General features: G+C 39.1%; 1 protein-coding gene across 1 annotated transcript in view; it reads right to left on the bottom strand.

Moving 5' to 3' along the window:
• Window positions 1-6,198: 6,198 nt before the first annotated feature.
• The window catches only part of LOC139732269 (agrin-like), a 113,189-nt gene continuing 98,090 nt past the window's right edge, over window positions 6,199-21,297 (bottom strand). Inside the window, exon 2 of the mRNA XM_071643142.1 lies at window positions 6,199-6,349. Coding sequence (XP_071499243.1) covers window positions 6,261-6,349 — 89 coding nt within the window. The 3' untranslated portion in view covers window positions 6,199-6,260. The remainder of the gene's footprint in view (window positions 6,350-21,297) is intronic.

Here is a 21,297-nt window from a genome sequence, read left to right as displayed (position 1 = left end):
GGGGGGGGGGTAGTGATTTCTTTATCATTCTACTGTCATTCTAACAAACAAGCCTCTCACGGGGAGAGAATGATGTTGGGAGAGAGATACCTTTAATAGTCCATGGGAGGCAAATTTAATGTCAAGTGTTTCTCCCTCGCCAAACAGAATCGATAATCTCCCTCAAATCAGGCAGGCTAGGGGGGAGGAGAGTGAAATCCTATGAGTCATCATGACTGTCTGCCGTGGACGGCGCTGGGAGAAACTCGTGGCCTCTCGCCTCGCCCCTGGCGGGAGACACCAACATCTCCTCATCCTCGTGATGGGTCTCTTCTCTCCCTTTCTCCATCTCTTTCGATTCTTTTTCTCTCTCTATCATCTTATTCTCTCCATTTCCTCTCATCACAAATAAACAAAAAACCATCTTGTCTGTGCGGAGGACACAGCTCACTTTCGCTCCAATCGAATTTGGCCGCCATCGTGCCGACTGCCCGACCGCCCGCCTCGTGTCAGTCAATGAACTGGAAGACGACGCCAAGATTTATTCTTCCAGATTATTGCCTAACATACATCCTTCGGAGTTGATCCACTAATAGCTTGATATCTGTCTCAAAGCCTCGCTCAATATGCATGACATGCCCAAGTCTCTGCACTTTTGCACAGCATGAATTTCATGCCATTACACAAATACTCATATTCTGGTAAGCACTAAAAACATTTCTAAAAATCCACATGATTCTGATGCCACAGGATAAACAACTTATCTTCAACCCAGCTGAACATCTACATCATAAATCTATGAAAGATGAGCTATTTCCCTCATCCCTCTGTGAGTAATCTGCATTTCATAAGCATCTCTTTGGGAAATAGATCAAAATTATTCACTATTTAGTTATTTATGAATCAGGAATGAATCATATCTGTCGCTGTCAGTATTCATCTATGATTATGATGAGTAATTATGCTGGGTGATTATTTTTTTATTTTTTTTTTGTTCAAAGTTACAACTCCAGCACATCCCCACTCCTAAAATAGTCAGAGTTAAGTGCAGTATCAATGCGAATAGTGACTATACTGTGCATGCATTTTTAATTAAACTGCCCATTTGTTAAAACTAAAGAACTTTACATGCATTTCCTTTTGTTTTAATTCACCAACAATTTACCCTAACTCACATCCTTTGCTTTCTACGGACATTGCCTTTGTGGATGTCACAAAATATTTGTGGTAAGTGGTGATTAGGTATTTTTTGACTCCTCTAAGATGCATCATACTATGAACCTAGGTAGCTGGTATCACCGCTAGATTTTATTATTTTATAGTGATTTCACAACAATTGGAGCATATTTAGACACTATTAGTTGATTATCATTTCTCTTGAGATATAACATAAATGTAGGACAGACAAACGCAAAAGGCAGGCACAGTCGTTGTAACATTTAAAAAGAATTGCAAAACAAAATGGCTAACTTGTGGTCATGAAATCACTAGATACATTTTGTTATTACAGACTCAAATGTAATACATTAATACAGAATGTCATTAGTCAGCATACAGCATTTCCAACTGCTGTCAAGCTCTACCTCCAATGTTAATACTAATGGAAACTAGGCAAGGTAGCCTGCCACCAGCATTTATGACAGCATTTAATATCGTATCCCGCTGTGGTCTACATGGATGGATTAAAAAGGCAATTGAGACGCAAATCTGTTTGATTCGCATTCGAGGCCATTGAGCTCCTACTACTCAGACTCTGCAATCAACATTGGCTGATAAAGTTTATATGTACATTCTAAAATGGTACGGCCTAATCATACTTTGCAGATCCAAGAAATTCACGGCATCAATCAGCGGTTATACAACTGTATCCTGCAATTAATTTGAAGTGACATGATGTGCATCATGTAACATTCTTCCCTAGGACTTACAATGTAGCAGATAGTTTAACCTCATCAAAACTAACAAAAAAAAAGAAAGAAACTGTATTTAAGACTGCTTTTTTAAAAAGAAAATCTACTGATTTAAAGGGACTGTATAGTACTCGTTGAGGTGGGGATTCAGGTTTATAACATTCCTAAGTGAGATAAGGAGAAACCTCTTATGAAATATGAAAGAGCATGTAATTTTAAGAAGGATTCAACTTTTATTTGATGAAAATTGGTTTTCAAATGGCTGAGATATCCAAAAAAGTGATAATAATAAAAGGCGACAGGCCACGCCTTTTATCAAGATCTCTTTGTTTCACCTTGTTTATGGATATCTCAGCCATTTCAAAACCGATTTTCATCAAATAAACTTTTGACACCCCTTAGAATTGCATGCTCTTTGACATCTCAAAGAGCAGTTTCTGAATATCTCGCAAAACGTTAAAAGCTAATCCTCACCTCGACCAGAACTGTACACACCCTTTAATAATGATGACATTTGTGTCATTTACAGTCATTCGTAGAGTCTCTTTGATACCTTTATTGGAGTACAAAGTATTTCTTTTTCTAGTTTAACATCATATCAGCTGTTGCTCAAGTCTGATACTGAATATGAATACAGTCATAATTATGACTCACATTACAAGCACACAGTGATATTTGGTGTTTGTGGAAACAGTGCACGCACGCTCTCTTCATTTGTTCTGAATGGACATGCCTCTCCACCTTCGCTATCTACAAAACTCGACATCAATCCATTTGGACTCCAGACGTAACCGCTGTGTGACAAAAAGTCTCACAAATGCATCTTGGGAAGGGTTCCAGATATTGTTAAAACATGAAATGGGTTCTTAATGGCGACACCAAGCTCTGTGGTGCCGCATGCAACAAGTCTTTGAAAGGGAAATTGAAGCTGATCCCTAAATCCCTGCCCTTCTCACTTATTCATCCCAATTCATATGATTTTTTTTTTCTTTTTATCGAGCATTCTTCAAGTGTTACGAGACTCATTGATGATGATGACAATGGACTTTTAACAATTGTTACATCCATGAGAATGCAAATACACACACACATACACATGCACACACAAAGACACACACACACACACAATATATATATGTGCACATACAAACACACACACACTCAATAATTGAGGCACATGTTCCAATTACACTAAGGCATACATGTAGCTATCAAGATCTAGGATTGAAAAAGATTTTGAGGGGATGAACAGGTTGGTGACACCTGTGGCAAATCGGCTTTGGAAAGGTGCAAAATTGTCATCCACGCCTGGGGATATCGCCAGGCCATTAGCGATCCCCGGCTTTTGATCGTGATGCCCATGTTTTATCCTTGGTGAACCGCAATCCATCAAAAAAATATCTAATTGCCCGGAGAAATGCTCCTGATCACATACTTACACCACACAATCACATTAACATGCTGTTTACACGACGGAATTCCATTATCATATTCACAATGGGGAACAGATAAATCTTACACTGCATACAGATGCCGTGACATTCATTGGTCTTGCATCGTTATTCTGTAATTCAATCGCCTCAAAGAGAGCTTTGGTACTAAAATTTACATTCCATCAAACCATAAACTCAGCTTTATTCCTAAGCCTGCCATTTTCCCCTTCATTGTGCAGCTTTTAGCGTAGTTCCCCCTTGAACATCTAAAAAATCCTTTCCTTATCAAATTGAGTCTGCTCCATAGTAGTCCTCTTTTGATTTTTTTTTTTTTTTTTTTTTTGGGGGGGGGGGTTGAAGGATCATATTCCTGTTGTTTGTTAATGTTTTCTAAACCTAGACCTTCATATTCTTTCTACCTTTCTTCCCCTGTTACCACTGTGGTACTTAAAAAAGACTTACAGAACTAATTATTGTTTGTTTGTTTGTTTGTTTGTTTGTTTGTTTGTTTGTTTGTTTGTTTATTAATTTTATCATTATCTTCTGAATTCATCACAGGCTTTTTTTTTTCTTACGTCAACATCATCATCTTTTCCCTGAAGTCGTAGATCTCTCTCCCTATCCATTTCATTGACAGACCACAAATTTGACAGATTATATTAGCCACCACAAATATATAAAGATACACGTGACTTCTAGTCAGCAAAAGCTGCTTATAGGATGAGCTTACTTGGCATTGTTCAGACAACACATCAGTCATTTATAATTTGACAGAATATGGCAAGACTCCACCATCACAAGGCAAGGCAGGGTGCTACATGAGCACTTGCCCGATTGCCTGGGGCAAGTGAATATCAAAATTGGGCAAGTGTTTTTGAACAATGAGAGCAAATGCTTGCACGCATTGGGCAAGCAAAAAGTTTTAAAGTCACTTTTTTTTTCACTTATTCCCCCAAACAAACCCACAGAGTCAACCATACAGAAGTCCAAAGATAATGGCTGCTGCAACACACTTTGTATTTCATTTCAGCAACTTTCCAACACTTACATGAAGAAGCCCCAATGCAATGCACAGCAACACTTGACCGGATAGAGTTTGTTACTCCATTAAAAGCGTGTGAATCAATGTGTGCTGTTTATTCAAATAATTCTGTTTTATTAAGCCCTTAACTTACACATGACTTTCTATATTATTTTCTTATCTTTTGGACTTTTTTTTTTGGGGGGGGGGGGCAAATATAATTCAGGCTAGTGTTTGGCAGCAAATTTGAAAATCTGCTTGCCCGATCGGGCAAGTATAAAAATAAAGTTATGTAGAACCCTGCAAGGGCTGGAATTTGGAGTCCCCTAACTACCAGCAGTGTGAAATGCGTTATCAGGCCTCATTGCATGTTCACCGGCTGAAGTTAACAGGTATCGGTGACAAGCCCTTGTCCACGGGCACCCCTCCCAAATCAACGGTGGGAAAATACTGGGTTTGGGAACGGCTTAACTTGGGGCGAAAACTATACTCTTTCTTTATCCCATCTCCCGCTCTCTCTTTTATTTGCGTATTGGGGTTAATCTATCAGATGTGTGTGTGTGTGTGGTGGGGGGGGGGGGGGTGGGGATACATCTATATTACATAGAATTAAATATCAAAACAAATCATGGTGAATGACCAACAATCCAGCAGACAATAGATCGCCAATATGCCCCTGCTACAATGTGATGTGAAATGAAGGCGAGAAGGGATTACATGTTGGTTTACTCCGTTCCGGACAAAGAGAAACCAAGAGAGAAGAGGTTGGCGATCGTCGGAATGTCAGCGCTGGAAGGGACACGACGCCGAGATATCAGATGATACAATCTCACAGTACAATAGGTTTCTGCTGGAGCATGAATGTAGCTATTCTTGAGTTCTTTACGGGGGAGGGGGGTTGGAGGTTGGGGTAAGGGGTGAGGAGCAACCTCCACCCCCTACCCCCCCCCCCCCCCCCCTCAAAAAAAAGTAAAGAACAGGCTCAATGCAAAAGTGAAAGAAACTATGTCAACTTTTATGTGGGTATCCACATCTCTATTCAAATAAAAGTGAAAATTTCATTCATAATGACATCACGACTCATTGTTGACATAATTACCAAAATCATTTGAAATGAAGCAAAGCTACCACTGAACTGTTATCTAAATGGCTATACAAATGAATGATAATAACAGCTAGAGGCATACAGTAACTCAGTGATACATTGACATCATTCCTACATGAATCAAAGCATACAAACTTTTGAAGTATACCTACAAAGTTAAAGACAAAACAAAAATCTATTTTCATAGTTGCATGAAGGGGGAAAGGTGTGTCTGTTTTTTGCCTACCACATGAAATGAGGATGTTGTCAGCCCATGACATTAATTCAACTTCTCAAATTCATTCTACCATGCTCTTCATAAACAAGTCATCATCATGTTGCTGTTGTTGTTGTTGTTTGCATTTATTCTGCTTCTCACGCAAAAACAATGTTCTATGCTACATACATGACTTGACAATTTATGGCCACTCAATCAAAATGACAAACTATAAAACTTCATTTTTGAATAACAATCTTCACTTTCACTTTTTGATTCTGTGGTCTGTTTGTCATTTGTTTCCATCAATTCCGCTTCTCACATCAAAACAATGTTGTATGCTACGTGAAAAAGTTGACAACTTACTGACAATATATGTGACAAACCATAAAATTATTCATTCTTGAATAACAATCTTTGCTTTCACTTTCTGATTATGTGGTGACTGTTTATCGTCTGTTTCCATTCATTCTGCTTCTTATTAAAAGTCAAAATAATGTCGTATGTTATATGAAAGAGTTGACAACCTATTGCCGCTCACACAAAGTGACATACCAAAGGTGATTTACTCATAAATATTACAAACTCACTTTCACTTTCTGATTGCTACGGAGACTCATATAAGAGTGAATCTACAAAAATCTTGTCTGAAAACTGAATATCTCTTACCTCTCCTGTTGGGTCTTGCTGTGACAAATGGTATATCTGAAATGACACGAAATATGACAAAAGACGAAAGTCAGAATACGAACAAGATAAAGCATAAAAACATAGGTATGATCTAACAAAATATACATTAACAATACAGGGGAAAACTATGTGCATGTCATCCATGCTCAAATGCAATATACCGGTATTTACTTTAATAAGCTCTTCATCATAAAAGATTGAAACAGTTTAAGCTGAAGACTTTGCAGAGTGTGTATGAATGGGCACATGATAGTAAAGACAACAGGATGCTGGATAATGGCTAATGGAACAAGGGAGGTAGAAATTAGTCAACACCACAACTGAAGTCAACTACCAGCAAATGCGATCATTCCTTATGATACAACTATTGTAAAACGAGGAATGTTTGCATGCATTTTAATTTCGCAAATTTCGCCAGAGTTAGGATTCGCAAAATCAAAATGCACGCAAAAGTTTTTGTCTACACTATATGCATTGAATGTTACAGGCAACTCGTGAAAATTTCATGCTGCGAAACAGCCCGTCGGTTCCAATTCGCAAAAATTTCATGCCGCGAAAATATTGTGTTTTACAGTACACAAGACTGTGATTTTTGTGCAAGGGGTATTCAAGGGTTACCCTAAGGACTACCCCTTGAGGAGGTAGAATACCAAGCCCACAGAACAGGACTGACTGGAGAAGGAATTGCCAAAGGAAAGCAAAGAGGACACTCGGTCCTGCTCTGAGCACCCAAGTCAAGGAGGTCAAGATTCTTGTTGTTATTGGTGGTGGTGGAGGTGGGAACCTTTTCATCAAATGCTTGTCATAACTGCATTCTTTGCAATCAATTTGTACAATGTTAAAGGGATAGTACAGTATTGGTGGAGATGAGAATTGAGCTTTTAACTTTTTGCGAGATACCAAGAAAACACTTCTGAAATAGTACAGAGCATACCATTTTAAGAGGAATTCAAAATTTATGTGATGAAAATCGGGTTTGGAATGACTGACACATCAAAAAACAAAGTAAACAAAGCGATCGCATAAAAAAAGGTGGGTCCCACACTTTATTAAGAATCGCTCTGTTTTGGATATCTCAGCCATTTCAAAACCAATTTTCATCAAATAAATGTTGAATTCCTCATGGAATTACATGCTCTTTCATATTTCATAAGAGGTTTCTCATTATCTCACCAAAAAATGTTAGAAACCTGAAATTAGGTCTAAACCAAAACTAAATGATCCCTTTAACAGACACCGCTCATCTCTGCTGCATACTTTAAGATGCAGTCGTAGTAGGGGCAAACAATATCTATCTATTCTCCTATCCTTTCACTCCTCTCCATAAAATAATGGGGTTCAAAGATTTCACTGATTCACATGACATCTATATTTGATGATAATATTCTGTCTTCTTTCATGTTCAAGAAATTTGGAGAAATATTTAGAGTGTGTTTTAGATGTCACTATCAGGACAAGTATTACAGTGGTATCAGTCCTATCTTTTTGTATACAGTACTGTAAAATCAGAAACATTTGTGGGATGAAATTTTCGTGAATTGGAGCCGACAGCCCTTTTCACAGCATAACATTTTCTCAAATTACCACTAGCATTCAATGCATATACTGTGGACAAGAAATTTTGTGTGCATATTCATTTTGCACATCTAGGCTCTCGCAAAATTTGACATTAGAATGCATGCAAAAATTTCAAGGTTTACAGGAATTCAGTCTGATTCACCAAATTTTCATTTTTGTGTCATCAATTGGTGTTTCTCCGAATGGCATAACAGCCAAGGATTGGAAATGTCAGTGATTGCACTGAGGCTTCAAATGACCAGACTTATAAAGAGTGCATACGAAGAGTTCATCAGAAAAAGAGAAGACTTTCAATAATAAAAGTGAACCTGCAATAGAGAGATGGGTGAAAGTGAGTGAAAAACAACGAGAAAGAGAAGGAGGGGGAGAGAGAAGAGAAAATGAAGTAGAGAGACCTATATATTATACTCTTGCAAATACTACAGCCATGAGATAAATTGCTTGCCTTTCACCAGAGTCAAGTGTGTACTCTTGGCAAATTGAGAGACAAATTGGGAATCAAATGTCAAATATCTGGTCTAAATTCATCCCCCCCCCCTCCTTCTCCCATCCTCCCACCCCCTCCCCCATCATGAGTCAAAAAGCTTGCAGCCGCGGGTGATTCTAGACTCGGTTAGTCGGGACTCGCTGATCCCGTGGCGTATATAGTTCCTCACGAAGCATACCCCAGGCAATGTGATATACATAACCGCTTCTGGCTGTCTCCTATTTACACTGGATGATCACGAGCAATTAAGGAAGGTAAGGCCATTGAGGTAAAAGTCAATTTGATGGAGTCACTATTCAAGGTTTTCATTCAACACTGGAGGTCAAATGACCAATTTCTAAATGAGGAGAAAAAAAACCCTCTTTTCTTTGAATGTGGGTAACTGCAACCTGTACTGCAACACCTGGCTCTACGAAGGCAGGTATTCAAATAATTGATGTTCGGATTACCTTTACAGCCAGTGTTCCAATTCTCAAGAGCTTCAAATGAAACCGATCTCGCACATAATATCACTTTAAAGCTGTAAATGGCTTAAAGCCATAAATGTACTATGAGATTGAGAACCGAGTTCTTTTTCCAAGTACCCAAAATCGTGGCATTATGTATTTGCAAAATAAAACTTTTTTTCCAGCTCACTTACTGTCAAATTCTCATCGGAAACTGATTTGAATGTTGGAAAAGTTGATAAAACTGAAAATACTTTTCCATTTCAACGAGTATCACATATACTGTACACCTCGTTGAACTACAGTCAAATATGTCTATAGCGGCCACCCAGGGGAGACAATAAAAGGTGGCTGCTATAGACAGGTGGCCGCTATAGACAAGGTGTCTCAAACATGGCTTTTCTCCATAGAGGGATAATTTTTTTTTTTTTTGGCCATATACTGCATGTGAAGCTATAGAAAGGTGGTCACTGAGACAGGTTCAACTGCACTTGGTATCAATAGGGAGCTTTAGATTTTAGACGCGCGGACATTCAAAGGGAAAAAAAACATGGTCTGAGAGTGCGCAGAAGCGCGGATCAACTTGATGCGCGCTTCTGCGCACGCTCAGACCATGTTTTTTTACTTCTGAACGTCCGCGCGTCTAAAATCTAAAGCTCCCTATTGTTTAGGGTTCTTACCTGATAAACAAAAGCACCAGGCTGAATAACAGGGGGTTAATTCACAATATGACATATTCTTGTTCTATTTCCTATATTCACCACCATAATCCAAGTACACTGACTGAATTTGCCTTGCCTTCACAAGCGAAAGTAAATAATGGAACAAATCTTAGAGTATACCATATCAACCATTTTTTTTCCACTAGGACAAAGGTTAAAAAAAAAATGGTGCTTTTTTTTTTTTAGTCTTGCATGCTCCGTGAAATTATATCTACCTCAACGAGTTAGATGTATGACAATTGGCAACATGTCGGATAGTTTCATGAGGACCCATGGTGCTCTAAAGTTCAGTTGCTTGAGTGAGGGCAGCAGACAGTTTCTACAATGGGGACCATCAACTGGGAACATTTCTGCCCGAACGATTTCACTATCTCGGCATTGTGGTATGATATTGCACTCAATCGTACTGTCCTGAATGAATTCTCTACCTGTACACCTCTTCATCACATGGGGGCAGCATACCATTCTATCTTCACAACAGTTGTATACTGAAGCCCAAAGTGGTTAAGGATGAAGTAAAGCCCCTGCTAGCTAAAATCCATCAAGGAATACCGTGACGTAATGTACATTCCATCACTAAGGCATAGAAAAAGTAATGACTCAGTCAAATCATGCAATCAAATATGCATAATATCCCATCATGCACCTGGTGGTCACAGCCAATGATCTTAAAGGCTGATACCGTACGTGCAAAGTAAAAAAAAATGATGAGAAGAAAGATTTGGTAGTAAGCAAACTGTTTGCTTCTAAGATCAACAAAAGCTGGCTTTTTTATCACCCAAGCAGTCAAGCAACTTGCCCTGCATCTCTGTGCCAACAGAAGCAATTACTTGCCATACATGAAATCTCATTGTCCTATATTCATTTCAGAGTTGCATCTACTGTATACTGTCTGATATTCGAGATTTTCTCATATAAATGCTCAGAAAATTGACTTCTGCTGGTGGTAATGTTTGTCCAATGAATGCATAGACAGTCTCAACTCTTTTCAATTGCTGTTCTTGTCTCTTTTTCTATGTGTAACAGTCATTTCTCTCCTTAAGATTGATTTTCCATCCTTACCAGATGCCTGACTTTTCCCTTTAAAGAGTTTTTCTGTCTCATTTCCTGCGCACACAAGACTAATTGCATTTAGTAATGGATGCCTAGTCTAAGATGCGTATAATCTACTTTGTGGTTAGCCCTGTGTACACTGGGCAGAGCATTTCCTAAGTTTTTTGTTGACACAATTTCAGCCAGGTCCACAGTTTGGTCAAAAGGGCATGGCAAAGAATCATTCAACTCTGACTATACAAGAGTCCAAAAATAAAGCTCCGCAGTGATGTATGCTACTTCCACATTAGCATACGTTACATTTCATAGCCATGCCATAACACCTTAATTTTCATTCTGACATCATTTGTGTTGATTTTTTCAGAGACTAATGTCAAAATTATGTTCAGATATCCAAGGTGATCTGCTTACTTGCAGAGTGAAGGAGGAAAACACAATTTTACAAACTGCTAAAAGAAATATTCCATCCAATAACAGAAAAAATATCATTTCTGATGATACTGCAAAAGCATGGGTATTAACCATGTGAATTGTGCCTTCGGAAAAGCAACTATAAAGCATCATAAGAAACTGATTTGCATCAAATAAAGTGTACAAAGAAAGAGGTCATATAAGTTGAGAAAGCATTTCAAGAATCATTACATCCCTACCTGGTCTTTCTTCATGGTTTACAAATATCTGTCATCTCGGACATTCATATCAACTGCTTTTTATCATTTGGGTTTATTCTTGAATGGAATTCTTGTAGTTTTCACCTATTATGGTGACTTCAGAGTCATGTCATTTAGACACATCACTTTGACTCCCACTTGTCATGTTTGTTACTATAGAGGGCTCACTTCTAAATAGGGGGGGGGGAGCTCAGGCTTGATCCTACCTGGTGTGAAGAAGGCATACAAAAGTTGATACACAAATCCAGGTATATGTGTCATTATGGGCCAACTCAATTGGTGATAAATGGAAAGACAGATCTGTGCTGTCAATGCAATACAGCTTTACGTCTTCCCACAGGCACCTGGGCGCTGGCATGAGAGGGGATCTGATGAAGACACCAGGGTGGGAAAAGAGGGTGCAAGTTGGGCGGAGAGGCTTGAATGGGTGCAAAAGAGGAATCATCTGCCCCTTTTCAGACCAACTTTTACCCAGTAGACTTCCCAGTGACTTGACTGGGAAAATATGAAATCTGCCCATTGTATACAATTAACGTCAATGGATGTATTTCCGTCCTACCTTTCTCAGAATGAAAGGTGGTGAGAAATGCGATGAAAATAACTACACGCACAGAAAAAGTGGGAGTTCCGGATATTAGCTAGCTCTGTGCACATGTCACCAAACAACAGTAGCACAATACAGACGGCAGAGTGCATCCTACCATTCAAAAGTACATGCAACTTCATAAAGGTCCCATCAGAAAACACAACAGATTGAAGTTACTCCACGAGACAAAAATGAACTATTGAATATCTCGTGATGTATTGAACCACCATTGAACTTATATTGAATGAACCACCAGTTCACAATGGGATAACTCTAATAGAAGAATGGGAAGGGAGTGAAGTATGTAAATTTTGCTCAAGCTAGCATCAGTTCTTCCACAGAAGTTCACATCAAACAGAGATCTTGGACTACAAAATTTCACTGGGCACACCTGGGCGATCCATTGAAATTTTCCTTGGTCTGAACGGGGGCCTTACACGACTCTGACAGGTAAGGCAATTTTCAATAATGACTATTGCAGCAGCCGGGCACTAAAGAGTCCCATAGGATTGCAAAAAGTAGAACATGAATCACAAATAAAAACAGCACTGAAGATTAAATTTGACGGAGACAAATGCAATTTTCAAGGAACCTGGAATGGAGATGAAGGGGACATGCAGAAAAGTGCAAGTGGATTGGACATGTGGGTTAAAAAATAATGAATAAAAACAGATACGAAAGAAATACACCTAGACAAAATGAGGAAAGCAAGGTGGAGTCTGTAGGGGACAGTAAGAAGAAAACAAAATGAAGATCAAACTGCTGATTTAGCTACTGTCCAGATAAAAAAGAGACTGTATGAAAGAAGTGATCTTTGCTCTACTTCCAAAACTGTATATTTATCACACTCTGTGATAGCTACAACAATTAAGCCGAACATGTTATACTCCTTGTTATTCTCTATCATGTGATAATGTCTGGCAGATGTTGCAAACGTACACTGCAAACATGAAAATTATGTATCAGTTTACAATGCTTTTACAACTTGGCATATGTGGTGAGAATCTATGCTACATCATTAGCAGCTTTACAAAGTCAAAGGATAGTGAGTGTAATAATGAATAATGAATACAGCATTTGTAATGCGCCATCGATCTAGCAGCTTATTCTGAGGCAAGAAAGTTATTTTGCTTGACATTCACTGCAACAAAACCGAAAAGAATGTATTAGTATAGAGTTTGAATCAATAATATTAGACATATTTAAAAGGGAGCTAGGCCTATCATAATGTCATCGTGATCTGGCAGATTGGTATTATACAGGCCTCGAATTAACCGACGGCCACCGACGGCCATGGCCGTCGGTGCCCCTCTCGTTGGCCGCAATGCCTTTTTTTCCTTGATCAAAGTTACGGCGAAAAAAAAGATGCCCTTGTGGCCGTGGTGCCCTTTTAGGCTGAAAGTTATTATTTATGACGTATAATATGCCCTTTCTCATAGTCTACACTTTAATAAGCTTGAACAACTTTCCTGATCTCAAATATACCTTCAGTTCACTCGCGTCCCAATATATCTGATTCAAACTCAAAGTATCTTTCCGAGATACGAGACGACGTGTACGTACATGTACGCCCGACCGGCTTTTACCGTCCCGACTGCCTCCGCAGTGCAGCGGCCATAGAGTTACTAGCTAGGCAGCGGCAGGCCGGAGCACGTGGTCGCAAGCCATGCTAAAAAATGCCAGGCCTGTCGGACGGCTGCGAGCATTGCCATCTCTCTCGCTCTGCATTCATGCCCGCATGCTCAAAGCAAAATGGTGCCGGAAGTGCTCCAAAGCGAGCGCGGCGTATGCGTTGAAAACGTACTGTATACAGAACCTACATCGTATTGCGTATGGCCTAATGCCTAACGTCGTCTGCTGCGGAGAGATCTTATGCGTGCATGCGCTGCTGGAGCACGGTCGATAGCATACAGCTCTATGGGGCATTCACATCATGTATAAACACCCAACATGCCCTTTCCAATGTGGCCTTGGTGCCCCTCTGACTGACCTAAGTGCCCTTTAATGGCCGATCTCTTGGAAAAAGTGCCCTTTTCTAAATGGCCTTGCCCCTCAAAAATCCTATTTCAAGGCCTGTTATAAATGGTTATTCCAAGGACTGTCTTTTGGTTACCTGATCAAATATTCTTATCTATTTCATGTGATAAGAATTCTGTAGGTTAGAATTTTGTCACCTGTCCACACCGGGCTCCAGCAGAGCAACATCTTAAAAATGATATGAAAAGCTCTACGATTTCAATCATAACTTGTTAGACATGACAGGCACGAGTAACGTGAATGCATTTGTTACGGGACTGTTGTGGTGTTACACCTAGGCAATGTCTCGGTGCAACACCGGAACATGTTTTTTAGGCAATGTGAATGCGGTAATGGACTCTTCTGAACCAAAGGGCCTATACCATACACTCATTTCAAGGTCGATTTTACACACTTTTTCCTTGCACAAAGAAAATCTATGTGAATCAAGCTTAAAGCAAAATTTATCACTGCATCATGGCTAAGGCAAGTAACTATGAAAAATGTGAGGAAAGAAGGTATAGTTGTGGAAATCCAGTTGAGGTAATGGTGTGTCGCCTCCCATGTAGGTAAAACTCGCCTCTTCGCAGACAGGCGCAGACAAATTGTCAACTTGGAGGAATGTGGAGGAGGTTGGGATCCCTCCCATCTGTCACACACATCGATCACATCCCCATCAGTAGTCCACCTCCTCCTTGGGTACTGTGGATTAACAGGGGCATGCAGCTGGGCAAGTCTCTCTCTCTCTCTCTCTCTCTAGACTCAGACTATATCTTTGAGGAGGGTGCATCCACATCGGCACTGATATTCACCAGGTACCATCAGAAAATGAGATCCTGTCTCATACTCATGCTAATTCTTCTGCAATATCTTCACAAAACGGAAGGGCGCATGCTCCAATGGTGTAATTTCGACATTGGTTCCCATTATCTTCTTCCAAACTGATGATGTGATGCTTTTTGACTGAGTGTATGCTACTACACGTAATCTAATACATGGACAATTAGGCCTATGGATTACGACTTCATCAAGAGTTATATCATCACATTTCATGAGAACTGCGCTCAACATGTGTATCTTCTATTTCTTTCTCTCAGAATGGGGGGGGGGGGGTCTTGAGTCATGAGTTGATTTATCATTCACATAGATCTCACATAGATTTTGATCAGTAAAGAGTTTTGTAGATTATCATCAATAATAGTAGTTCAAATTATACTCCTTTATAAATACAAGCATATAATTATGTAATTACCACGAATAACAGTCGACCTCCATACAACTCTAGTTTAATATTCACATCAAGACAGCCAACATACTCTTCCATGCATTATTGCAATATCACAAGCAGCGATCAACACCCTAGCAAATATCTAATGCTCCCATAACTAGACACATACCATTATCACAGGACTGGACAGGTCATGCAGCAACCAAACAGCATGAAACGTCTGTGATTGTTTCAAATGGCCCAAATTGGCAACAGGGAAGAAAAGCAAGGAGAAAGAGTGAGGGGATGGGTGGGGATAGGAGAGAGACACACACACATACAGAGGGTGAGAGAAGGAGGGGGGGGGGGGGGTCCAGGGAATAGAGGAAATTAAGGGAGCCTAAGCTAGGTCACAGTTTACACTTTCTGTGACCCCAGATGACCTTTCCTGGTATGCCCTCCGCTCATGTCAACATGACGGGATACATAAACACCCCAGGATGTGGCTAGTCTCGCTTTTACAGATGCAATTTTTGAAATGATTTTTTTTGTTCTCTTGCAAATTTCATCTCTCCCTGCCCACCAATCTTTAATCCAATTGATGCCTTCTAAGCCATTTTAAATCCATTGGAGACTAGTCCTGAGTATACTTGGGCATGTGTCTATGAGAGATGTGGATATACAGCAAAATCAGCTAGACCCCAATGGGTTAAAACCTACCATTATCACAGAATGTCATTTCTCGCTTTGTACTCCCATGAAGAAGTTGGACTCATCTGGTAAGGTACACATAGGTTAGGTACATTTTCAATGAATAATAGTAATTGACAAACTGCCCTTCACCAATGTAAATACAAGCTGATTATTTGACGTTGTGAGTTACAGCTATGCTAAAAATCATGAGCATGCAATGTATGGTACATAATCATAAATGTGTTAAATGTTTTTTCTTTTTTTATTATTAATTTGAACAATTGTGCAGTACCCTTTGCTACGAGTGATAAGAGCCATCATTGGTTGTGAGGTGGAAGCTTGGTAGACTAGTGGATATGATGCCTGTCTCACAATCAGGAGGTTGTGGGTTCATATCCCACCTGAGTATGTAGGCCTATATCCATGAATTTCATTGTGGCTATTTGAATACTCAAAACACTGAATAACCTGTGTGTATCTATGTTGAGGAAGGGCAATTTATCAATTAGTTGCTATAAAAAGAACTTGATGCAAAAATCACTAATTTGAAGAAAAAAATCATTGTCTGTCCGAGAGCACATCGCAGGAGCAACTCACTGGGTCGATAGCTTGAGATGTTTCAGAGGAACAAAGCACTGATGCAGCTTTGATAATTGAATTAATCAGAACTCATCTGACAGCTACCGATTAAAGTACAATATGACTGAGATATATCTGAACTCTTAAACAGGAACCCAACATCTTTACATCACATCTTAAATTTCTATCAAAATTTGTTTCCCAACTTCTTTACAAAGACCCAGTTAGGAGTGGCAGCTGCGATCGTACCATTTCTTGACGTATGAACTCTGCGAACATCACTGGTGTCATACCTCTTTCTTCTCCCGTTCATCACTGTGTGGCTACACTTTCCCAGACCTCCCTCCTTATGCCATCAAGCCCCTCTAATAAAAGTTTATGACAAGCACCTGATACAGGGTTCTTCAAAGTTAGGGCACAGCTATATAATGGCAGTGCTTTTCCTCTCAATAAACAACAACAAACACGACAGGTTCAAAGCGAAGCCCAAGATATGTTTATCGCTCCACGCTAAGGTCAGCTGCAAGCATAACACAAACTATGTCTATATATTGCCCCGCTCTGTCCACTTGCGTCACCAACGTGCACAATAGACTCAGATGACAGTGGATGATTAATGGTCAAACTTGACGACCGACCGACGGGTGAAAAATATCTCAGACTGACCAATGTGGCATCATTGCCTGGCCTGTGTAGGGGCCTATATTTTTTATCAAGAGGTTTGCAAATTATTATAAAGTTGCAATAATTGTGGCTACTTGGGCATTAACTGCCATCATCGTGACTGATTGGTTGTGTCCTGTCTGTTGCTATAGTTACACCAATTTAAGATATGCGCATGCTTCTTTATAGAATGACCCTCAGATTGTTTTCTACTGTAAGATTTTAATCAGGTATTCAGGAATCACTTAGATTCCTCCATGAGGACATTTTACTTCTACCTTTGAAGAAAATCAATCGATCAATCAATCAATCAATCAATCAATCAATCAATCAATCAATCAATCAATCAATCAATCAATCAAGATGATTTCATTCTTATTCATTATTCTGCTACGGTTCCATGTGAGGCAATGAAGTTGAAGTCAATACTGTAAAGCAAGATATTTTTTGCGGCCTAAGATTGTCATAAATTGGAGCCAATGGCTTTTTTTTTTCCAGCCTAAAATTCTCACGAATTTCAATGCATGCATGCATTTTAAATACATGAATCTTGGCTCTCGTAAAATGTGCGATATTAAAATCGACATGAACATTTCTGGTTTTACAGTACTGTTGAAAGTTCTTCCGCCCTTGTAACTGTGCTCTCCATTTCCAGAGGGACTTTTTGTCAAATATGCTGCAAAGAAAGAACATAAAAATGCTATGTTTTCTCTTTCTTATCCTATGAGGACAATAGTCATTTATGGTAGGAGTGTGATATGACTATCATCTCCATATCACCATATATCTGTCAAATGGGAAATAGTAGAGAAATATTGACTGCCTAGAAGAGGCATAGCTGATTTTATGGGCTCAGGGGTATTATAAAATGGCTGCCGACCTTAATTCAAGTTTCATTCTCTCACCACAATGGTTTTGTTCTTATTTTTTCTTACTTTCCTTATCCATTTACATTTTAAAAAAAAAACAAAAAAAAAGAGGATAGGTTATTTGTCTGCCAAGGCAAAATTTCTACAGCTGTAGAATGCTACCCAACTACTATAGGCCCTACTTTAATGAGCTTTGAATTTAGATTGAATCACACTGGGTTATGGTATCTTCTCACAAAAAAGAATGTTAATACATAGGCTTAAATCTATAGTAACAATGGCAACAATAAAACATGCAGTCCTACTAAAGTGATCTGTGGGAAATACACTCCATATAATAGATATCAACGATCTTGCTGTACCCCTCTGATCTTTCTACAGACAATTGAAAACATCTTTTTGAAAATCAAGTTGAGTGAAAGAATAACCAACTCCACGTATCTATAGAAAAAGAATGTAGGCCTAGCTCATTTCTGTGCAATTCAATCACAATAATGGCTATATTTTTCATGTGCTTGCTGGTCGTGAAATAGCCAGGTGTGAGGCTGAGAAAGTTGACATGCTGGACCACACATATTACATGGGAAGTCACATTATAACACAAAACAAAGTTAAACATTCCATTCATTCCAAGCAATGTCGGCATTCCATTTGAAGTCTTGAGGTTCACTGGGAGTGGCCCCCCTCCAGTTAAGTCCCCAGGGTGGGATAGGACTGGTTGCCAAGATACAGCCTCACACAAAATCCTTAGTACTTAAAGGACAAGTTATCCTCTGGAGTTTATTTTTGTTTGTTTGTTTGTTTGTTTGTCTGTTTGTTTGTTTGTGTGTTTGTTTGTTTAAGGTACCGTATTGTTGTTTTAGAGCAATGTTGCACCATATTCAAGGTGACTCTAATTAATCAAATTCATTATGATTCAATTTGATTCAATTTATAACTGTGGTAAGATTAATCAAACAACATGAAAGAAGTTTCAATAAGATATTAAGAGTTACAATAACAAAGTAACAGGATCTTTAACAGTAGCATGTGATTTCATGAAACATTTGTGTTTGTAACAATCGGGTACTGAATGAGGTGATGCACACCAATCATTGAGAAGTTTCATTTCATTTAAAGGGAACAATCAGGCAACATTTACATCTTTCATATGAATTTACTAGGAGTACCAGGAGTAAAAGTGGTTGTAATTGGTAAATGTTCAAGCAAATCTTGACACATATATATATTTTTGTGTGTGTAGGACTACTAACCAATGAGACAGCTGTGACCTAATTTACATACATGGTTGTGACCCCCCCCCCAAAAAAAAAGGCAAGAGTTGAAACTCTCTTTAATAACTTTCTTCAACTCATGTCTGTTTCAATTAAATCATATCCAATATCCAAATTATATTCAATTTATGACCCTCACCTTGAACATAGAATGGTATTTTATTTCCAATGGGGACACATATTCCAAATAAAATAATAAACTCCTTGCAGTAAGGCTATAGGTATAACGGGCATGTGGACTATATACCTCCGAACTTGTACCACTCCCTATAAATTACCTGCCCCTCTGGTATATTATTCTTGCCAAAATGTTGTCAAAACAGCCGTCTATTATCATGCCCCCTCAAGTGTGCCCTTGTAACACTTTGGGTAGTTTTAGCTCCCTGCAGTAAACCTTTTGACTTTGGGGGCCAAAAAACACTTGACTCTGTACATTTTAAAGAGTCTTATGTGCAGTCCCACACCAAACCACACATGTGGTAAGAATTCGCTGGGGCTCACCAACATGCTACAGCTCATGGATCTCAAGTACATGGGGCTTGTTCCTTTTTTTTTTTCCACTGACTAACATCCAGCAGTAAAAATCTCTCGTCTGCACAACAGAACGTAGAATTTTCCTCACATTTGGTCGCAATGCACAGTGGGCTGCTACATAGGCCTAATAGTTACCCCAAAAATGACAAAAAATATCAAAAACATTCATTTAACAAATCAGATGAAATATTTAACAACATCCTGATATGAGAGATATGAGAGGTGCACGCTTTCACAATTATGGGTGGCCCAGACTTCCGGATAGGCCTATAGCTTGTTTTGGTGTGTAAATCAGATTCCCGGTTTCCTAGAAAGATAAATTGAACAGCTAATTACTGGGCCGTCATTAAAAAAAAAAAACGAATCCATGAACCGGAAGACATTAGTTAACCGGCTTTTAAAGGACAAGTCCACCTTCATATACATAAGGATTGAGAGAATGCAGCAATATTAGTAGAACACATCAGTAAAAGTTTGAGGAAAATTGTACAATCCATTCAAAAGTTAGGAATATTTTAAGTATCTGCGCAGTCACTGCTGGAAGAGAAGACTGCTACAGTGTATGATGTCACATGCGTACAGGAATATAAAAAGAGAATTTCACAAAACTTTTCTTTTTGAATAAAGTGCACATTTCTTCGACTTGCTACTGACGTATGTTAAGGGTAATATTATTCCCCCTGCCTTCTGAAAGAGAGAAGTCGAGTGTTCTCTTGTTATGCCAGAAAAATGGAAATATGTTGAATTTTCTTTATTCTTTCTTTATATCGTTGCACTCATGTGACATCACAAGCTATAGTGTCTTTTCGTCCAGCCGTGACTGAGCAGAAACTTCAAAAATTCATAACTTTTGAACAGATTGTCCGATTTTGCTCAAACTCTCACTGATGTGTTCTACTAATATTGCTGCATTCACTCAACCCACATGTCTGTGAAGGTGAACTTGTCCTTTAAAATCGGACAACAAACTGGAGGAAGAGAATGTTAACAAACAGGCATGAATTGTCAGGAGGTAATGTGTAAAAAATCTACCATCACTCCACAATCTTGCAAGACACGCTTACTGTTGCATCGTATTTACTTCGGTCAGCATCAACAAACCCTTTAAATACTCAAGATTTGGAGGGGAAAAAATAAACACACACACACAGAACAATAAATAGGCTACAACAAAAGGGAATCTGTGAAAGGCCAACAATCAATTATACTCAAATTTCCACCCAATGAAGCCCCCCATGGGTTTCACGCTGGGCAGGTCTGACCACAAGTCGCGCAGAGAGGAGGGAAAAGCCAAAAGAACTAGCCACGACCTTTTTTTTACTTCCTACCGATGACGGTGGTCAGGCATTAGTCCCATACAGCCAGCTAGGCTGTGTCTTTTCAGAGAAATCTCCACTCTGCTAAATACAAGGAGAAAATACTTAAATGTATACCCTTGAAACGTATTTGTGTGTGTGCGTGCACACACCACACATATGCACACATTCACGCTGTCTTCAAAGAAAACCCAACCCCACATTGCAGATTATGTTTCATTCAAGCTGAGGTTGGAGAGGAAAAAAGTCACATTTCAGTGACAATTCAT

Source organism: Diadema antillarum, unplaced genomic scaffold (genome assembly GCF_040938485.1).
Source record: "Diadema antillarum isolate AM-2024a unplaced genomic scaffold, OU_Dant_1.0 seq00000407_RagTag, whole genome shotgun sequence".
NCBI lineage: Eukaryota > Metazoa > Echinodermata > Echinoidea > Diadematoida > Diadematidae > Diadema > Diadema antillarum.
Note: the sequence above shows the minus strand (reverse complement) of the source record. Positions and strands in the feature narration are given on the sequence as shown.